The following is a 21793-nucleotide window of genomic DNA, read 5'->3' on the forward strand; positions in this document are numbered from 1 at the left end:
TCATGACCTATCCTATGTGCTTGCTTGCAACTGTACAGCTCCAGACACTGTGTCTGGACACCCTGGAACAAAAATTTTCTGGAGAAACAGCACTTGCACTAAGGCTGCAGCCCATCATTTGCACTAATGTCATAAGCTGACTTAAAAAACTCCATAATATGATGGAAGTGCACCATTAAACCTTTGTGTGGGCTTCATGGGGAAATAGTGTTTACTTATTCTACATGTTTGCTTAAGAACATAAATAGAATAAACTGAGAAGTCTTCTTTGTGATATGAACCAAAGTAGATTTTAGTGTGAAGACAGGTATTTCTGCCCTACACAAGGGACCTGAACAATGTTTCAACATTTAAAACTATTTTCACATGAGAACTCCCATTTAGAGGTTTCCAGTTTATGGTCACTGATTTCAGGTTAATAAGCAGAAGGGTATTTAAATAAAACATAATACAGAGCTTTGTGAAGTAAAGCTGTTAATCTGATTTAGATTGTTTCATTTCCAGCTCCACAACTCTCAGTTTCCAGTCAGTAGCCTTGCTGAAGGCTATGTGTACCTAAGTTCCTTGAGGTACTTTTGTTGTCAGAAATTTGTATCAACAGCACTGATGCAAAGAGCCCACTAACATTCCAAGAATGGAAAGTACACATGAAATAAAGCAGATTTAAAAACCATCAAGACAATGCATTTTTCTCATTTATTCAAATCTGCAGGAAGTAAACACTGAAAGATTTAAAAAAACTTCACACTGCAGTATGTACAGTTTTGTGACATCACATGAGGAAATTAATTTCTAATAAAAAAATGAGACCAGTTAAATTACTGAAGACACATCACAATAAAATTGGTTGTGGTAAAATCCCGAATTCTTATGTACGGCAATGAGAATCAATACTCCTTTGTTTTACAGGGATGGAATAGTCCTGGTACAATATTTCAATTATGCAAAATGGAGTCCTGAACTTACATGATTTATTATAGTTGTATGAGCACTTCATGTTTTAAAAGTAGGTTTGCATTTTTTTTTTTCCAGACCCTTTTGATTTGAAGCACATTCTTTCACAAAGCTAAAATACCACAGCAGAAGTCATGTCCAGAAGTGGAATACTGTTGTGTTTTGAACTGACCTGACTTGTTAAGACATTTTTTTTTTTTTGCCAACGCACAGATGCACAGGGTCCCCCATGCACTTTTCATGCAGCAGGTAATCACAACTTTAAATAAAAGAATTTTTCTATACATTCTTCCAGACTTGCAACTGTATACATACATGCAAAAGTTTTTAAACCTATGTGATCATATTTACACTTATACATGGAATATACATAACAAAAAAGATTAAAAGGTTTTTTTTCCTTTGCATTAGAACAATACAAAATATGTATTTTTCATTAAGGAAACCACTATTTACATCACCTTTTAAAAACCAATTTCAACATATTATAGGCGTAACAAGTCAACATATTTACATTATATATAAATATATATATAATATATACTTACCAGTTTACTCCTCTGTAAGATGTGGCAGAGAACAAACTGGTAATATCATGTCACTGACGTCAATGAGAGCTGTAATACTTTCACCAACATTTAACAGGGAAAATTTAAACCACTCATTTCTATCCTTTAAAAACATTTGTAAATTAAAAATTTAAAAACATCACTAAGAGTAAATGGCTAAGAAAAGTGAAAGTTATGGCTGAATTCCCTTTTGATCTCATATAAACTTCTCAAACTGAGCTGCCCAGCTATGTGGAATCAGTAGAGAAGCCCTCCAGCTCTCCACCTTTGATTCTGCGGTCATGCTTAACCCACCATCATTTCCTCAAGCTTTGGCAGAGGAGACACTAGAAACCTGGATATCTGAGTCCTAGACACTTCCCTCTGGAAAGAAAAGGCATATCTGCGTGGCAATTCCAAGTCAATCCCCAAATCCAGCTGGCTTGGGCACTCCACCAAGTGCTGGGGACGCCCCCTTGAGCAAGGCACCGGGCACTCCACAACCCAACTGCTTCAGCCCCAGCCCTTCCCAGCTAAGTGGGGCTAAAGTTAATTCAGGTTTAACTTCCCAGGGTCTGCAACTGCAGCTCTAAGCGTGGTGTGGAGACAATTCCCTAACTCACTTCCTCACTGCTCTGAGAGCTGGAGGCAGCTTTCCCCCAGCAGTCTCAGCTGGCTGTAACTGGGGTGTGTTCTCCCCTCCCCCCTGCTCCTTTGATGGTGGGATCACACACCAGCACCCATGGATCCTGCACCACTCTGCCCATACAGCTGCTGCTGCCAAGATCTGCCAAGACCCCATTTTGCTTCAAATCTATAGTCTAAAAGGCCTAGAGGAGACAGGAGTTGCTGAGAGTACTGAGTGCTACTCAAGAAATGACCCTGGTTTGCAATCCATCTATGGGGGTTGGTGGAAATCAGGGACTTTAGAGTTGCTTGGGAAAATGTAGCCAGCCCTACCAGTCTCTCCTGGGGCAACAAACCCAGCTCCTCTTCTCTGATGGAAAAGTCTCCAAGGCAAAAAACAGGAACTCCTTCTTACTCACCCATGCTACAAGACAAAAAATAACTCGAGAGCCTTTGGTCCTAAGGTGTACATGCTGTAAATGTGGATGGGGTAGATTCAAAGAAGACCTCTCTTTCCTAGGGAGAGGGTAACACCAGTGATTATAATAACCACTGGAGAATTTCGTATAGGAGGAGGCTGCTGCCCTCTTAGCAGCTGACTGAGCAGTCCCTTGGCATGTCCTGCCCTCTCTCAAGGGCCTCGGTGTTGTTACCTGCTGTTTGAGATTGCAATGTCTGCAAGAGATAAGATTCTTCCATGAACACCATGTCCTGAACTTAAATTCTTGTATATTAGAGTTTACTGACGTCTGTGAGAATGGCAATACCCTTTCATTAACATCAACTAAAAAGAAAGCTAAATCCTTAACTGGTCAAACTGTTAACATTTTAACTTAACTGTTTTATAAAACTTCCAAAACTAAATGTTCAAAAGTATATATTATAACAATAGACTACCCTAGAATAAATACAAAGGTCAGCACATTGCTCGATCTCAATATTATTTTTTGTTAGGGTCAGAATCTCTTCCCCACTCTTCATCTCAACTTAACTTTGAAGAAGTTTTTTCAACGAGATAATTCCACATCCTCTCACGCTGCATTTTTCTGTGGAGCCCTTCAAGCAAATTATAGCCCTGTATTTAGTCTGGGGACCATCTATTATTCTATATTGTATATATTTCCTACCTATATACACATTGTTTCAAGAAAAATAATCAATTAAGACTTTAAAAGACATTTAATGGATGGAACAAATACCATCTTTTTAATATTTCTGCTGGGTTGACTCATATAAAAAGAATTCAGTTCCACTGTCAATCCAAAATATACTTTATCTCATTAATGATTATTCTATGAGACATCTGAATTGTCATTGGGCCACTTATAAATGCAATATTAAAGACAAACAAAACTTTATTTTTATATTATACTTCAGACAATGACATTTAAAATGATATTAGATTTGTGTGAAGGTTTTAAAATATAAATCTTCTTTGTACAGCCCATTAATATATTATGCTTCACTGAAATAACATAAAAATATATCTTTAAATTGCTCTGTTATTTCTCATAAAAACCAGGGGGAATGTTTTTTATCGGATACTGCCAAATATTTGTGTTCCCTAAAAGAAGGTATCCCCCAGAGGGAGGCAAAACAGAATAGTGGTGCATTTTCCAGCTGTCAGACAGGAGAAGTCCCTCTCAGTAGGAACTGCACTGGGAAGAGGAGGAACTGATCTCAGGCTGGGGACAGGGGAAAGAGGGGGACAACAGCTTGCTCTGTCTCAGCAAGCCAGAAGTCTGGGAAAAGGATCTCTGAAACCAAACCAGACAGGAAAAGAGCAAAATGCCCCGTCACTCATCTCTGCTATGCAGACATGAGATGGACAGAAACAGCAGTTTTGTCATGTCATCGGCTTGCAATGGTGAAAACAGACAAAATTAAACCCAAGGGTAGCTTCCATTATTTGTGCAAGCCAACTGCTTAGGTGCTTGCTGATGGCAGAGAGGATTATCAGTGAAATCAAGAAGCCACAGAGAACTTTTAGGAGAGTAAAAAGTTCAGCAGAACTTCTGCTTGCCAATAATTCATATAATTTAGAGGAACTGGATTTTGTCCTCTTCCTCCCAACAGAGAAATAAGGGCTGCAAATGGAGTTAACACTGACAGTGCTAACGGGAAAGCAGAGCCACATGGCTCTTCCCCAGCCAGCAATTCTTTTAAGGTGTCTCAGCTTTGACTGCAATTTTCAGTTCCTCCCATCTCAGGCTGATATTGCCAGATGTTACAAATCACAGCACAGGTGGGGATTGAGGAAAAGGGCAGAGAAGGATTTCTCAGACATATCCCACTATCCATTACAGAACATGACAAAACCACAGTTTTATCCTCAGTGCTATCTGGAAAATTATTCTAAAGCCAGATTTTCTGCAGTGAAAGGGGAGTGCATTAAACCATGCATCGGCTGTTCAGAGAGTAATAAATATTGGCAGATTATAGATTCTTTTCCCTGGTTGTAGGAAGAGGCCAACACATTTTTCATTAAAATCCTATTCCATCTTTGAGTGAAAGTCTGATGTGCTGCTTTAGTACAGTTGGTATTCTTCCACAGGGAAGCAGGATGGTGCTGAACAGACAATTCCACTCATCCCCCTCACAAGCTTTCCAGCATCTCCTCACTGAATACATATACTAAGCCTTATCCATCACACTACTCCAAGAGGCATTTTGGCTTTCCCCTTTCAGGCAGGGAAGCAACAGGAATGTGCCGACAAAAGGACTCATGCAGTACTTGCATGGCCTATGAAAATCTGCCTTTTTTATAAAAACCTAGAAAAAACCCTTAATCGTAACTAGTAACTCATAACTATGGCTAAGAATTCTGAGGAAGGCATTTGTCAAGAGCAGGGCAAGGAAGAAAAATGGATTTTACACCACTATTCTGGCAGGACCACAAACAAGATTTAAAAATAACAATACAAATTTTGGAAGCACTAAAAAATACATTTCAGTGCACTTCAATTATTAACACTGATGCAGGTTTTCCAATATGACAAGATAATACCTTGGATGGACTGCTCCATTTCTTAAAAGTTATTCTTAAAATTTCACAAAACATATTAAAACATTAAAAAAAAAAAAAAAAGTACACTGTCTCTATGCTCAGGCTTCAAAAAAAGAAGGATTATTTTACAGGGAGGGAGGAAACGCAGCATTACCACCACCTAGGCTGTACGCTTACACGTTATGTTATACCAAAAGCTTGCAGATCCAAATAAGACTCTGATCAAAGAGTACTCATAACTTAATCTGATACATACAGAAACTTCTTGTACAAATTACAACCCTTCTATTTTCCTTGTGACAATCTACTGTAAAGCAAATTTTATCTACATGTATTTTAAATAACATCAACAGAAAAATAAAAAGTTTATCAAATGAAAACATGTTTCAATTAGACCATGCTTTTTTTCTTAAAATCATGCTCAATTTATACAGTAGTCAAGTTCATACTCATTTTTCTTTTTTCTTTTTTTTTTTTTTTTTAAACAAAGATTCAAAACCACTGATTGTAAACTCACTGAGGAGGCTGCAGTTTATTCTGGCTCTTTTTTGATTGTTCGCACTTTTTCCAGAAGTCCATGCACTTCTCCATTCATACCACCATGCTGATGAGAGGTGTTACTCCCCATATGGCTGTTGTAAGGGCTTCTTAAGTTATTAAAAGGAGTTTTAAGCTCTGCGTCAGATGTCAACTCCTCTTTGATTGTAACATGAGTTGAACTCTCAGTAAATGAAGGTTCATTCCAAATTTCTTTGTCATGTGCTTCTTGGCTGCTGACAGGGTTGCCGCCTTTCTGTAGCATGTAGTACAATATTGGATTGGTTTTGGTCAGTCTTGGAGAGTCTTTCTCATAATCATTCTTGTCCATGCCTGTGATCACCCATCTGATGGGCCCTTTCTCACTGGGCATGGAACACATGCTAAACTGGTCGGGCTCGAGTCTGGACACTGTACTCCCCAAATGTTCAGGGAAGGGGGAGCTGGCAGGACTTTTTACTGCTACAGGATACTGAAATGTTCTGTGATCTACACAATTGTTCTGTTGCACAGGGCTTCCCATCAATGATCTTACAGAAGAAATGGTGAATTCAGGTTTATTCATTGTTGCACTGGTTTTGTTTCCTTTTTTCTTGCCCTCTGTTAGTATGTTATTCCTATGCTGTGACAGATCTCTCTCACAGTTTTCTGAGAGAAGCAGTTGTTTCAACACATTAAAGCCTTTACTATCTCTAGACCAACTCCTATTTTCAGTTTCACTATTTGAACCATGACTTACAGCATATTTAAATTCAGCATCACTTCTGCTGAATTTCAGTTCTTGCTGGTTAAGCAAAGGCCCATACAGTGCCTCAGTAGGAGAAGCGTGATTGTTTGCAGCATCAGACACATTACTTTTCATCTTTTTTAATGGGCTTTCCAAAGGCTCAGCATGAAGCTTCCTCTTCTTCGGTACCGTGCAAAGACTCTTGGATTCAAGGTGTGTCAGCTCGTTGTTTCGGTGACTCCTGTCCAGATCATCTGCAGGGTAATTGTCTTGATTCTGTCTCAGCAACCTACTTAGCAGGCCATTTTTGGAAAAGGAGAAATCTTGAGGTGAAAGAGGCTCAGTTTTCAATTCCTCGGATGCAGGAGAAGCAGCTGTGTTTCTCTGCAGTGAATGAACAAACCCTTGGAATTTGTTACCCTTGCATTCTCTTACTTGTTGTGCATTTGAATTATAAGGAACATTTGATTCTTCAGATGGTTCAGTTTTTATTTTCACCGTCAATATTTGCTCATTCAAAGCCTTGTCTGTCTGTTCTTGAGAACTTTCATCTCTTAAAAGCATCCTCTCTTTCTTTTCACTTTTACCTTTACTGGGAGTTCCCAGAAGCAGCTGAAGGACAGTGCGCCTTTCAAGGAGATTTTCTATTTCCGAACCTGGAAGTCCTTGTTCAGTGGGTGCAGGCTGACAACTGAATATTTTGTTATTTTCTTCATGCATACTCAATTTATTCGTAAGCAGAGGGCTGTTCAATCTATCAATCAAGCCCACAGGTTTATCCATGTTCCCTGCCAGCAGCTGTTTGCTAGCTCTTTGTTCCTCACTCGACATGGAAGTCTGCATGCCACACTGAGCCAGGTTCTGCAGCAGCTTGCTGGCACTGAATGCCGAGGAGTTCTGGGGACTGTCGGTCCTGCTCAGCTTAGCTCCTTGAATTTCTTTGCTTTTGGACAGGTCTATCAAGTGTTTAGATGCGGGATTCATCAGTCTGTCCGGCTGGATGCTGCAGGCATAGGGTGGTGAGCTCCGCTTGACAGCCAGGGACTGGTGTGAGAGATTTATAGGAGAGTCTGCTTTTGCAGAAGCCAGCAAAGGTGGAGTGCTTAACGGAGTCATGCGGTTGGCACTGGGACTGTCAGTAACAGGAGTCCTTTTCCCAGTCTGTACAGTGAATTTTGCCACATCAGCTGTACTGTGTGGTCCCTGAGGGTCATTACTCTTGTCTACCTGTTCTTCACTCTTATGCCCGAGTAACAGCTGAAGTAGTGTTACTTTCTGGTGGGGATTCAGCTTAGAAGCTTTCGGAGTGTCTTTCTCTTCCTTGTTCTCTGGACAGGAAACTTTTGGATCCCAGTTATGAAGCAAGGACTGAGTCAGGTTATCCAGTGATGCAGGTGGACCTACATCTGGTTTATCTGTCCTCTGTTTAAAGGATAGGTCTATAGGAAGACAGTTAGAATGGGAGCTTTCATCATCACTGCTGTCTTCTGTAAAACTGGGATTGTTGTCTGAATACTCATCAACAGTTGTTGGTGTGCTGCTGTCTTCAAAAAGGCTGGCTCTCTCACTCTGCTCACGCCCTGTCAAGTGCTTGGTGGTATTCTGGCTTTTCAGCAAATGTAAGAGCAAACTGTTGCTGGGAGACGTTTTCAGGTTACTCCTTTCCACAGTACTTTTGTATCCCATGGTTTTGGGAGGCGAATGCATGATTCCCACTGAACTCTGAAATGGTGCCATGTTGCCTTTGCTAGTGACTGTTTTAGGGGATGATCCTGCTTGACCATTGAGATGGCTTGTCATTCCTTTTGCCAAACCAAATTGGCCTATGTCCTTCTGAGCACTTTCTTGTAATCTGGCCATTGCTGCAAGTCTCTCGCTTGCAATCTGATTGGCATTTTGTGCTTTTAAAGCATGTTCCCTGGAGTACTGCTGCAAGTGGGCTTCACTGGAAAGGAGCAAGGCCAGCTGGCTGCACGCTACGCTGGGCTTGGGCGAAGCAGCAGGACTGGATCGTTTCTCTACCATGCTTGCAACAGCTTGTAATCTTGCAGCACATGACAGGGGCTCGTTCATCACCTTAGGGCTGCTCTGCACCGCATGAGGAGATTCTATAAACCTCTCTTTGGGCAGGTTTTTAGTTATGTCAGGCAGGCTGTTGTCCAGCTTCTGATCTTTTGCTTTGCTCTTCTTCAGCAGAGTCTTCAGGTGACTGGATGCAACACCATAGCACCTTAAATCTTTCTCCACTTGTAAAGAATCATGGCTAAGGGAATACCCTTGCTCCTTAAGACTCTGTCTAATCTGCTGTGACAGAGCAACACTCTGCAGCCTAGAGCTGAACGACTGAAGCAAAGAGGCAAGTAATGTGCTATCCTGTTTGCCTTTAGGCACATTTTCAACCATGCCAGCCAACAAAGCTTCCTTTTTTCCATCTAAATCCACAATGGAATCAGACAACCGCCTTCTCTTTGCTGCATTCCAGTCTTCTGAAGACTGCAACAGTCTTGCTTTTTTGAGGTGCAGCATACCAGATCCCCGATATGTACTTGTGTTAAGAACTGGACCATTACTTTGACAGCTGGGAAATAGATTTCCTGAAATCTTAAAGTTTTGATCCTCCCCACTATGCCCAGTGGACTTTTTGTCAACTGCAGTACCTGAGCCTCCTGCTGCTTGATGCATTAGTAATCCCTCTAGGTAAGTTAGAACAACAGAATCCTGGTGCATCTCAGAGCCAAGCTCTTCTCCATGAGTCATGTTCAATAAAAGTTTCCAAAAGGCTCTGGTTCTGTTCACTTCAAAGACTAGTTTCGCTGAATCAAGATGCAGAGTTAATAACAGGTAGATGTCTATAGTGTTTTCTTACAGACTTTCAGAAACAATAGAAAATGTATTATCCTAGGCAGGCTTCTCCCAGTGTACACTGTTTGGTGAGCCAGGTTTCCAATCATAGCAATCAGCTGATATCTAGGATATTTATGGACAACGTCTAGGAGGAGCACTCAAAACATGGTTCCACAGAAACAAAGTTCCATTAAGTATTTGCCACCTTCTTTCTTCAGGAGACCAGCTTGCTTTTCTTCCTTTTCCATTTCCACCAAGCTCATAAAATTCCTAAGTCAGAAACACAAAAGACAGAAAGAGGATATTTAGGATAAGATATAATTGCATAAGACTTTTTTTCTTTAAAAAAAAGAATCAATCCAAACCCAACTCCCCACACATTGTCTTAGGCAGAAATTCAGGATCCGTAAACAACAAACACATTCCAGAAGAAACAAAAAATCAAATAAGGACAAAACACATCGTAACCAATTTAAAGAATTTAATGAAAACAATTCTGAGACAAAGCCTTATATAAAAATTAAGCTTGCTTCTCATAAGCACAGCTACTACAAGCCTTCACTGAATTTCGCTATTCTGCAGCTAAAAATAAGGACTAGCAAACCTGAAAGGAAAATCTTGAATCACTCTAAACACAGTTTTTTAAAAATTCCATTGAATTTTACTTCACAGTTGTATGAACTTTTCTTCTGTAAATGTAAATACACAGGACACGCAGGCTACCACTCTAAAATAGAACTAACAGGAAAAGGTAGCCCTAAAATCAATGTTTAGTTTCATGTTGAGTATGTTTTCAAATAACAGAATAGGCAGCATCATATATACGAGTACATTTTTGTTTGGCAGGGGGATGATATTGCTGAAAGTAGAAACCAAGTCGTTAGTGCTGCCCAGGACTATGCACTAATGCAAAGTCCAGTATGGTAACACAACAGGGGTGAAATCTGTTCTTCTTGCAGCACCCAACAACCACAAGTCATTAGAACAATCATGTGATAAGAGTGGTGAAAAGGTTGCTTATGCTCCTGATGCAATATAAATCCTGGCATCAAAACCCTCCCTTTCCTGGAGGATTTTCACCTTTATGTTATATCTGTACATGAAACATATGATGGCAAAACTAAACCAAACCAGTTCTTCCCTGAAGTCTTGTTATTCTTCAAGAGTGAGTAGTATCTCTACTAAATACTCCCTTGGATGGGGCAATGTGGTATAAAAAGCTGTTTTAAAATGCACAGCAATGGTGCTTGTGCTGGATGCGTCTCTTCAGTTTCACTTACAGGGCTGGGCTGGGTCAATGGGCAGCACGAGCAGTTCAGTCACCACAGCTCAATAATGAGATCATCACACCACACATGCCTCCTCCTTCACTCATTCAATACTGAACTGGCATAAATATTCAACATGAGCAAAGGTAAGTATCCTTCTGCATACTGAACTCTGCAATTTGCTTTCACTAGCTAAAACTCCATTGAAAACTTGTATTTACAAGTTTAAAAGGGATGTACACAGATGAAATCCTTGCCTCCTCCTAAAGTGAATGAATATTTTATGATTGATTTCCCAGAAGCTAGCTTTTAATTCAAAACCTACAGGCAACTAGAAGTCAGAAAAGAATCAGATCTTAAAAAAGTAAAGAATAAGAACTACTAAATAGCTGTCATGTTAACAGTCCTAATCTCCCAGGGCAAAGATTCCCTTATTAGGTTTTAAGTAATCTAGAAAAACTCTAAAAATGGAGCTATCTTTAAAAAAACCGCCCAAAACAAACCCAAACAAAAAAATCTAACCAGCAATGCCTTGTATTGTAAATGTGTACACCCATGCATTTAAATATCAAATGCAAAGGTGTTAGCTATTATTAAGGTCTCAGTACTTCTCTCAGAAATTCATGCCCACATTAACCAGTATTTACACAATTACTGGTAGAAGACACAGTATTCCTTCAAACATGAAACAACTTAGATGTGGATTCATCTAACTGAAAACTACTGATATCTTACTGTTCCTTCAAAAACCTCTGTACCTCTGGGTGGGCTTTTGCAGAGTTTCAACCCAAAACCAGAATAAAAATCACAAATAACAAATCCTTTAAAAATAAAATCAAGATTTCAAATGAAAACATCAAACATCCAGCAACAGTAACAACAATACAATTAGACTAATTTCCTCAAAGATTTGGGAATGCACTTTATCTGGAGAATATATTTTTCCAGCTTCCAAAAGTAAACTGTTTGTCTGCAACCAAATGTTCATGTTTCAAAAGGAAACGAAGCTGACAGTGTGCTGTTACTAAAAAAGAAGCAAGTAGCACTTGATATGCTCTGTACCACATTTAAGATAATAAAATTGAAATTTTGTCAGGATTTCTGACTATCTGAGAAAAGCAGGGCTTGCAGGTCACCTTTAAGATAGAGTCCCAAACAAGTGCACCATTAAGCCAATATTCAGTACAACTTTACTCATTACACCTTTGGGTAATTCAAAAAAGACCACACAAATCCCTCGGGTACTTAAAAAGCCTCTTGTAGGAGATGACACTTGTAGCCAGTACAGTTTACATACAATAACCATTTCCAGAAGTGGTTTGCCCCCTTTTTCATTTTTTAAATTTTATTTTAGTTACCCAGTGCTAGGGAAATACTGATAAACTTAATGAAATTGGGTTGCTGCAAAGAAGTTTCTTTAAAGAGAATGAAATCTGGAAAGCACTTAACACATAAGAACAGGACATCAGCAATCCTTTTAAAAAGCCTCTTCTGATCTAGTGAAGCAAGAGGTATTACAGTGTTAAAATCTCACATGATAATGTCCATCTGAAGTGTAGTCACGCCAAATCCAAACCAGCTTTGGAAATAAATGTTCAGCAGGACACTGAGGCAACCATTCAGCAACTTTTAAAAAGTACATATAAACTGTACAAAAGAACTTCACTTCCCAGGACCCAGTGAAATGTTAATTTTTTTTTTAATTAAATATTTAAGAAATTACTGGAGCAGTGGTAATGAAAAAGAAAAGAAAGTTAACGAAAAAGGCAGAAGAAAGAGAAAGGAGAAATCATATAGCAACAGATCTCTTTTATTTCCCAGTAAGGGCTGAAGCAACTGCTAAGATCTATGAATCTCTAGACCTAAATAATATATTTAATTACTGTGACAAAACAAATTGATAAGTTGATGTGCTTTCCTGACCACAACTACTCTAAATGCACGCTTTTTTTGTAACTTCCACTATCTTCTCCCAGACTTCTGTATCCTGAGAAATAAACAACCCAACTGTTTTGCAGAACGTCCAGGAGCACCCACTGATTACAGCTCATTAAGTCATGTTTTACCTAGACAAAACTAAAGCAGCAGCAGAATCCACAGCACAAATGCTGTGATGTGGTGAGACACTCCCCAAGTGAAGCACACCATGAGAAATCAGTCCTACAGCCTTTTAAAATGTGCCTAGGGAGAAACTGTAGGCACAATAGGGAAGATAAGGGAATATTAAAATGTTCACTGAACTGTATACGTCCAGAATATTAATTCCACTTTTGCACTTGTTGAAGTTTTTCTTTGTTTGCAAACTACAAATATATTTATCCACCAATAGCAACAAACTTTAAGATCCTTTGCCTACCATAAAATATTACTGCTGCAAAAGATAATGAAATCTGAGAACACAGGTTCTAGTATGTTAAAGCACAACAACAGAACCAATGGCTTTTTGCTCCTGAATATTTGTTTTTGATTTTTAAGGAATTCTTTGAATGAATGAAAACTTCACCTGCAAAACCTAACTGGAGACTCCAAACAAACAGCAGACTTGTAGTTCACCCAATAGATATGCAGTTCCTGCTATTTAAGAAATTATAGACAGTTCCCAATTTAACTAGCAAAATTACATCCATATTGTATTTTTCCAATATCCCAGACTAGTATTTCTAGTTAAATCCTTTTGCTAAATGGAACAGAGAGCCACAGTGAATTAACAACACTAGACTAGCATTATTTGAGTAGGAGGGTTACATAATCTATTGGATAACTCAAAAAACTTGGTATTATCAAGGTGTCTTCTTCTGCACTCTTAATTCAAGATCACTGGAAAAAAACCTTACAGAAACCATTAAGGTAATCATTTAGGAAACTGGCAATGGCTAGCAGATTGCCCACATGAACATTCATTAGAAGAGAGATTACCCAAACGCATGCACATGGTTAGAATCATTAATAGAAGTTGAAATTAGTATTTATTCACACAGATAAAACATTTTTATTAACTGCATTTCAGAGTTTTTTCATGACGATTAAACTCCTGTAGCAATTTTATGCTCCATTTTTAAGTTGAGATGAATCAAAACATGCATTTGTAAAGCTAAAATCAAACTGGTCTGTGAAATAAAAATCTCCAGTTATTTAATAAATTTGGTGTTCTAATGCTTAACTACTACTGGAAGAGCCAGAAAAATTCTCCCACTAGCTTCACTGCCTTCCCATTCTCATATTCCCAAGTGTAAAGGCTCCAGCCCACCACATCAACCAACAGCTCAGACTGTCGTTTTAATTCTTACAGATTTGAGGAATGCAGTACAGTGATTACAGTGGCAGCTTGGGATCCAGGGGTCCAATTACTCACTGTGCTGCAGACAGGCTGTCTGACTTCTGGTTTTACTTCTCTGTACCCTGTTTTCCCAGATAGAGTAATAATAGATGGAAACTTCAGAAAGATAATTGAGGATAAATATATTAAAGGCTGTGTGTTGCTCAGCAGCTCCAGCACCAGCACTAAAAAAGTACCTAAAACACAGGATTTTAAGTGATTCCCCATTATTTATGCCTGCCTGCAGGAAAATGCTGAAGAGCACAATGAAATCAGAATCTCAAAAAAAATTCCTAGATGCACTGGAAATTGCAGCAGAATCTTGCAGTGAACTAAGAATGAGTGGGGGTAGTGAGACTTGCTGTCCCAGAACTATTTTGCTATTAAGCTCAATTTGCACACCTTTGATTTCAGCAGGAAGGATGTTTTCAGAGCAGTGGTAAAAGCACTTCAGTGTTTAGTTGGCTCTTTTTGCAAAGGTTCTGAGCAGTGAAACAGCCCTGATCAACAACCCCGACACCAAATGCACAGAGCTGCACAAACGAGCAGGTACTTCAATGGTACTTAAGCACGTGCTTTAAGAGAATCAAGTATTTGAGTGCTTTGCTTTCCAAAATCCATGCTTTGTGTCAGAAATCTGTTGAGATGAATGGAGCAGCTGAGACCTCTTCACAGTTTTGATACAGGCAGCCAAGACATTTTGAAGGTTCCCTTTGCAAATGTAATTTAGAAAAAGGCAAAAGTAAAAAGAAAAAAACAAAAAGCAAAAATGATCAGATGGGGGAGAAAAACTCAGCAATAAGTGGGTGAATTACCCATGGCTGCACTCAAAAGAACTTGGGAATCCAGAAGCCTTTTTTTACAACTAATTCAATTTAAATAAAATAAATCAGGCTCCTCTCCTACAACTGTAGGGTATCGGTCTGAGAAAGAAAAAATAAGCTTCTTCCCAGGAGCTTGGCACATTACTCACTCCTCGTAGGCCTGCTGACTGACTCCAAAAGACATTTTAAACATGGGATAGCCTATCCCTTTTAGACAGCTCAGTCAGGAGAGGGCTCATGAGGAATCGTGTTGCAGCAGCAGCAGGAGCTCCTGCTGCTACCAGGAATTCTGAAGAGGGCTCCAGAGACTCCAACCCCACCAGAGCTGGCATTCCCCATCCTGAGTTGGGGCTGTTCCCTCCAGGCTGGCAAGGAGCACACGGCAGCATCGCTCTCTCTGTGAAATACCCCCTCAGATAATGCAGGATTAGCGACAGCCACGGCTCCACGGCCAAATTCTGCACAAGCACACAAATGGAAAAGCCTTTTCCCCCGTGATTTTTTAAGCTGTGTGCTGCCAGACCCAGCCCCGACCTGACCTTAAGTTTTAAACAACAGAGAGGTGTTGTTTTCTACAGTGTGGGGATGGGGCAGCACTGGGAGGGGGTGTGTAGAAAGGAACAGACCCAAACCGCCCTGATCAAAACCTTTTGATTATTTTAGCAGTTTCAATAATAGGATTTTGAAGAATACTATAGCAAACCAATTCCATAACAGATGATGAAACAGCTCAAAGAGATGCAAAATCTACCGTTTTACAAAAGCGCACAAGCCCCACATACCTGAGAAGCCTGTAAGTCACACAAAATTGACAGGAATGCAGAACCAAGAGCACAGCAGGCACGAGACACAGTTTTTCCTCTGAGAATAAGACCTGACAGACCACTGGACTGAAATGTTAGCCAACCAACAACTGAGTGGAGAAGAAAAAAATCCCAAGTGTTCTCGTGGTAGAGACTATTTACTTCAGCTTTTAAAAGACCACTAAAATGTAAATGCAGATTACTGTTCTTGTTAACAGTAGCACCAGAGGCACATAAGAAAGGGGAGGCTGTTCCTAAACATTCCATTTGGGGTGTGGAAAGGGGGATTCGGTCACCTCAAGTGTCCCTCCACTCCTCAGATTTCACATGGGATTCACCAGTCCGGGAATCTGTGACTCACTCAGACCACAGAATACCACAACGAGGAGCTTTGGGATGGTACGTAATATATCAAGGGGGAACACAACATTTCTACTGTGTGCTGAAATGAGGTGTGGAAATGTCAGGGACATTTCCATATCCACGCAGAGGGCTGCTCGGGGAGGCAGCGAGGCGAGGCTGCGCACTCTGCCAGGAGGGGGAAAGAAAGTGAAAATAAGGAAAAAAAAAAGCCGTAACAAAAAACCAAATCAACCAACCAAAACCCTACCCGAGAAATAAAAAAATCCCTCATCCAACATCACCCCAAATCCAATGAAACCCCCAAAAGAGCACATGGGAAGGGGAAAACGGGGAGCAGACAATTGCCATGAAAGGTGAGTTTGTGAAAGCCTTAGTAGCAGCTCTCTAAGGTTTATAAGTACACTTAAGCACCATATACAGCTTAATCCAAATCTGGCCTGCACATCAAAACCTCCTGCTGGAAAGTTCTGCAAAGTTCAGAGACGAAACACATGTGGCCATTTTTCATGCTGTGACACTCTTCAAACAATAGCTCAGCCTACCTTAAATAAGTATTTCTTATTTTAACAAGTAAAAGAACAGAGCATCACAGAAATAATCACTCCTAGATGCAGAAAATCCCATGCTGTTCATATAACCATGATTCACCTGGTGTTTCATAGAAATTTCAGTCAATTCCTTACCCAGGCTCATGCACATATATTTCTGCTTACAAATACTACTGGAGGAATATTTATATTTTGTTCTCTAATGGTACTGTAAAGGACATCTTTGAGTTCATTTCTTGATCATGATCTGCTAACACTCAAGGCATGAACTTAGAAACACACTCTCTGCCAAGTCTTTGCTAATTGTAAGGAATGAGGAAGAACAGACATTCAGCTTACAACCACCACCTGTGAAGGAATCAAGTATTTGACATCTAAACCTGTCCCGTCAGTCACTGCTCAATGGTCTTCTGCTACTGAGGAAAAAAAAGGCAGAAACTAAAAGATACTGCAGCGAAGTTACAACCCCACCCCACATCCATTAAGGGCAAGGATCCAGAAACAGCATGTATCACTAAATCTAACTAACTTGGGTAAGGGTGTTGATCCAAGCTCAGAAATACAGTGAGCAGAAAGTTTTCGGTTAATTCAGTCTTCTTATTCAAGAGACCAAGAGCAAAAACCACACAGAAATCTATACAAAGACTTGTTTTCAGAATAGAGGAGTAGATAATATGCAACAGAATGGATAGATCTTCCAATCTTTGGTAAACCGCTTGCCTACAAATAAGCAATTAAAAGGAAACTCAACCAGATTTTCATTCCCTCTGACACCTACAAAACCAAATCACTGATTATGCATTTAACTCTACGTCAACTCCCCAAGAATGAAACTTGATTAATATACAGTGAAGAAATCAATGTCCTCTCCTGGGCAATCATACTTCTGAGTTATGATCAATGCATGCAGATAATGCATTTCCACACAACTCTGACCTTCTGCTGGTTGGAGGGATCTAAAGATACAGGCATTTATTGATAGCAGTGCACTAAAGCTGTGTATTTCTTGGAATAACTGTATGTTAGGTGGTTTGGCATACTTTAAGTCGTTTTATGTTATTTTAACCAAGCACTGGTTTCAGATGTCAAAGTGCAACAAAGGACTAAAGAGTAATGCCCAGTATTTTACTGACAGTAATGGCTGTGTTTCACTTGGGACCAGGCATCTCACGGTTATGAATGAAAGCCACTTTGTAGACTTCCCAACAGAACAGGCTTCAGCTAACTGAACACAAACACACAGTAATTCCAGGCAAAGTGAAATACAGGATCACAGTCACATAGCATCCAACTGTATGTAAAAGCCCCATAAATCCATGTTAGAAGCCCAGATGATTTGTGGTTTGGGTTTGTTTTGTTGTGTTTTTTTTTGTTTTGTTTTTGTTTTTTTTTTTTTTTTGTGGAAAGGACACTACAGCTTCTGTTGTAATAAGAGATTTCAGCTTATTGTTGTTGATGTTTCCAAAGGTTGTTGTGGACATAGAGAAGGCTCATATAACTACATTTAAGTGGGAAAGGAAAAATCCACATTAACGAGATGGTCTCTACTAGCTCAATTCAAATAAAAAATTACAATTTTTTTCCTCTCCAGAACAGCAATAAAACCAAGTGAAATTCAAGATAAAACATAAGAATCAACTTCAGTGAAACCTTGAGAGAAGCTCATAACATCCTATAAAGACAAAAGGACAGAGTCCTTACCTTATCACTATGCGAGAGTTAATCTAAAAACATTCACAACGTAAATCCCTAAGTAAAATACTGAAAGGACTTTAAGTCATATAGATGAATACAGAGATGATCATCTGACCCTCACACATAAAGAACAGGACTGCAACCCACTCCTAGCTACGAGCCAAATCGGAACAATTAAAATACCAACTTAACTCAAAACCAGAGAAAGAGGTATTTACTGCCACAAAGGCGTGGTAAAAACAATGGATAGCTGGCAAGGGGAAGTGTTTAACTATCCCTCACTGTAAGGATATACACTTTGAAATAATTTCTCAAAATTTATGTTGATAAAGGTGCCATGCATTTTAAGAAGATAATATGCCATCACAAAGTTGTGGAAAGGAAACCTTCTGTATCTGTTTTTAATGAGTTCTTCATGAAGAAAATAATTGCGAGAGCAGAAAAAAAAAAAGCTACTTATTATTACTGCTTGTTCCATTACTGTCAGGAGAGTTGAAACAGGTGCTTATGCCAAATTAAAAACTGTATAAAACAAAGCAACATAGATGTGTGACCGACTTTTGAAGAAAGCATGTGATTTTCTACATAAAACACCACCACCCCAGAAATAAAAGACCTATTAAAAATAAATCGATTACTCCATACTTGCATATAAGTATTAGCTAATTTGGGATCCTATTTCACAGTGCCTGTGAAAACAACAGCCTCACTAAGGCTTTACGAAGCCCAAAGTGCTGGTGTTATACCAACCAACTCTGCTGCCCTGTTTGCACATGTTTAAAGTAAGGGCTGTGCTCAAGAACCTGCTGAAGTCGTGTGGCACAGAGCTCCTACAAGGCAAGCCAGACTAAGGACCTCGTCACAGCCCAAAGAAACCCCAAAGACCCTGCCAAGCATCTGTTCTGCAGTTCTCCATGTGGGAATGCGGGATTACAAATGGCGTGAGGAAGGACAAAGAGCAGGGACTACTTTCACTGCTGAACCTCACTTAATGCCACACAAAAGCACAGCCACTGCTGAGGTGCTTGAAAAGAAAACCCCACCTCCAGGCAGAACGCCTGTGCTGAATTTAGGAGAGTTTATTGGTGACCTAAAGACATGTTTGTAAGAACCACCTCCTAAACAGAACTAAAAGAACAACAACAACAAAAAGTCAGTATCTTCAAACACACTGAAATCTTAAAAGATGACTGAAAATTTAACTGATCCAAATATTTTAATTTTTATATTTTACTAAGGTATCCTGTGAAACTGGAGTATAAATCCTTTTAAACTGAACTTAGTTTGTCCATCCCTAAAATAGATTTGACATACAAACACAAACACAAGGTCAAGGTCACAGATCAGCAAGAAAGATTACAGAGAGGACTGATGTCAGAGCTGGCATTTGATCAAAGCTCCTGGATGTATCTTTTTTTTAGTACACTTACCAGAAATACCACTACCCTACATTTTCTTCACATTGGTACATTACATGTTTTAAGTATCCCCTACCCTTAAGAGCAGCTGCTCTGTCCTTATTTTGATAAGAACTGTTAGGCAGCATAGCAAATAAACTAAGGAAAAGCTCTTATGTTAAATGAAAAGGAAGGGAAAGACTTTTTGCCATCTTTTTCACTCTATTCAGCCATTGCTAATATATATAAACCACAAATCTAAAAGGAAAACCCACTCAAACACACGGCAAGACCAGAGTCAGGACCTTGGGTTTTAACTTGGTGCAGTCCAAGATACTTATCTTAATATAACAATTGTATATTTGAATGTGCACTTCCAAGCACAACACTTGCTTATTTACACTAATTATCTGTGTGCACAGCATATATTTCTCAATGAACAACAACAACAAAAAGAACAATACAAGGTCTGTGCAGAACACAATCAAACTAACCTCTTCTGTAATCAGGACAACATTTACCTCCTAGAAAGCTTCTCTAATGTTGAATGCTGAGTAAGTGAGCAGATTAAACACAGTAGCAACAGTTGACAGACTCATTAAAACCCAGCTGCTGAAAATAGTTAGCAATGAAAGTCATTTACTGATCTATCCACCCATCGACGCATTCTCAAAGCTTTGGACATATGCAGGAGAGTATTTAGCTTTACAGGTCACGTCTACCACATGTACCCCTCTGATGCCTGAAGATGAACAAGAGGTGTCTTGGGTGACACAATGTCACAAGCCATTCAAAGCTGCACTGCTGCCACAAAGTTTACATGCTCATTGTAATAAGTAGTAATTTAAAGAATAGTGTGGCTTATACTCTTAATTCTTAACCCCCACTTTCAACACCAGCACTGCTCTGATGTTAGTCTAGACATGACTGGGAGCAGTTTATCTTTAGACAGACGGATATGTCTATAAATAGGACTGTTTGTGTTAGTATTAAAGCTTTTATTGGAACCCATTTGGGGTGACCTGCATAGCTCACTCATATGTGGGCATCTTGGACACTGCCAGTAAAACCTTCAGGCCATCACACACCCTCCTGCATCTTGTTTCAGCTATTTAACATTTGTTTACTGATTTTCCTCCATTTTCGTAGAGGTAGTACATTTGCAGCTCTCTGCCTGTAAGACTGGGTTGTCTCAGCTACTAACAAAAAGGCCTCAAATGAAAAAAAGATGGGGAAAAAAAAGGTTTAAAAAAGGTTTAAAAACTTGTCTCCTTTTTGAAAACATCCTTCACAAGAATTAGGTTGTCACCCTTTTAAGCTATAGTATTGCCTGAGCTACTAGGGCCAGACACAAATCACCCCTGAAGCCTGGGATGTCAGCTTCTCAGCACTGTGGTATAGGTGCTTTTAACTCTGATAGTGATTCATCAGATCTTAAAACAGTCACTGGTTTAAGATCAAATTGAGTTAAGTTGTAGACCTCAGGGCAATGCAATTCTGGTCTTCCTTAGTCCTCCTTTTCTAAGTCCTTCCAGCAAAATGGGAGAAAAGGGGAGGTTGGTTAGTTGTTGTTGTTTTTTTTTCCTAGGTGGAATTTCTATCCTTCCTACTTTGTGAAAAGCTGATAACGCTTCTTACTGCAATGAAGAGCTAGGAAGGGAAAAATAAAAAAAATGTAAATCAGGCAATGATTACAACAAACCAACAGAATTTCCTTTGTTATCCACAAACAAATCAGCAGCTTACTCTGAGAACCAAACACACATGAAAACGTGTATACAGGACATATCACAACCAAAAACATTCTAGGAAACACATCAGCTTATTAGCAGTACAGCTACCCAACATGTGAAAGCCTAAAGCAAGTACATTTGGAGTCATGCACCTTTTTTAAGTTTACAAACATGGAAACTCAAATGTGTGAAAAAGCCTTTGCTTTAATTCAGCTGTATTACAGTGAATAACTGTTCATTCCGTGTCACGGCAAGTCTTCTCTCAAGCTTATACTATAATACCCTCTTCAATCTTCATGACCAAACCTTTGTTAAAACAAGTCAGCAGCAGTTGTGGGTTTGGGTTTCTTCCCGTTAAATACAAGCTCAGACTCTTTACATACATAAGCTATAGAAGCAAGTTCTGCTTGTTCTGAACTTTGGATCAAATCACCCACTCTTCAAGCAGCAGGGATGTGGCAGGCTGCTATCAGCAGCCAGTGGTGGTTTTGGCTGTGACACCATGTAGACAGTATCTGAAATCCAGTCCTTATCCATTCCTCTTTGGAGAGCTGGAACAGGCATCTTTCCACACAGTGATCCAAATGTAAAGCATTTCAAGA

General features: G+C 39.5%; 1 protein-coding gene across 7 annotated transcripts in view; it reads right to left on the reverse strand.

Annotated features, from left to right (window-relative positions):
* Window positions 1-677: 677 nt before the first annotated feature.
* Window positions 678-21793, reverse strand: part of NRIP1 (nuclear receptor interacting protein 1) — a 94902-nt gene continuing 73786 nt past the window's right edge. For all 7 annotated transcript variants that reach the window (XM_032097210.1, XM_032097218.1, XM_032097198.1 and 4 more), the window contains one exon: window positions 678-9514. In XM_032097210.1, coding sequence (XP_031953101.1) covers window positions 5669-9157 — 3489 coding nt within the window. In that variant the 5' untranslated portion in view covers window positions 9158-9514 and the 3' untranslated portion in view covers window positions 678-5668. The remainder of the gene's footprint in view (window positions 9515-21793) is intronic.

Source organism: Corvus moneduloides, chromosome 2 (assembly GCF_009650955.1).
Source record: "Corvus moneduloides isolate bCorMon1 chromosome 2, bCorMon1.pri, whole genome shotgun sequence".
In the NCBI taxonomy this organism is placed as follows: domain Eukaryota; kingdom Metazoa; phylum Chordata; class Aves; order Passeriformes; family Corvidae; genus Corvus; species Corvus moneduloides.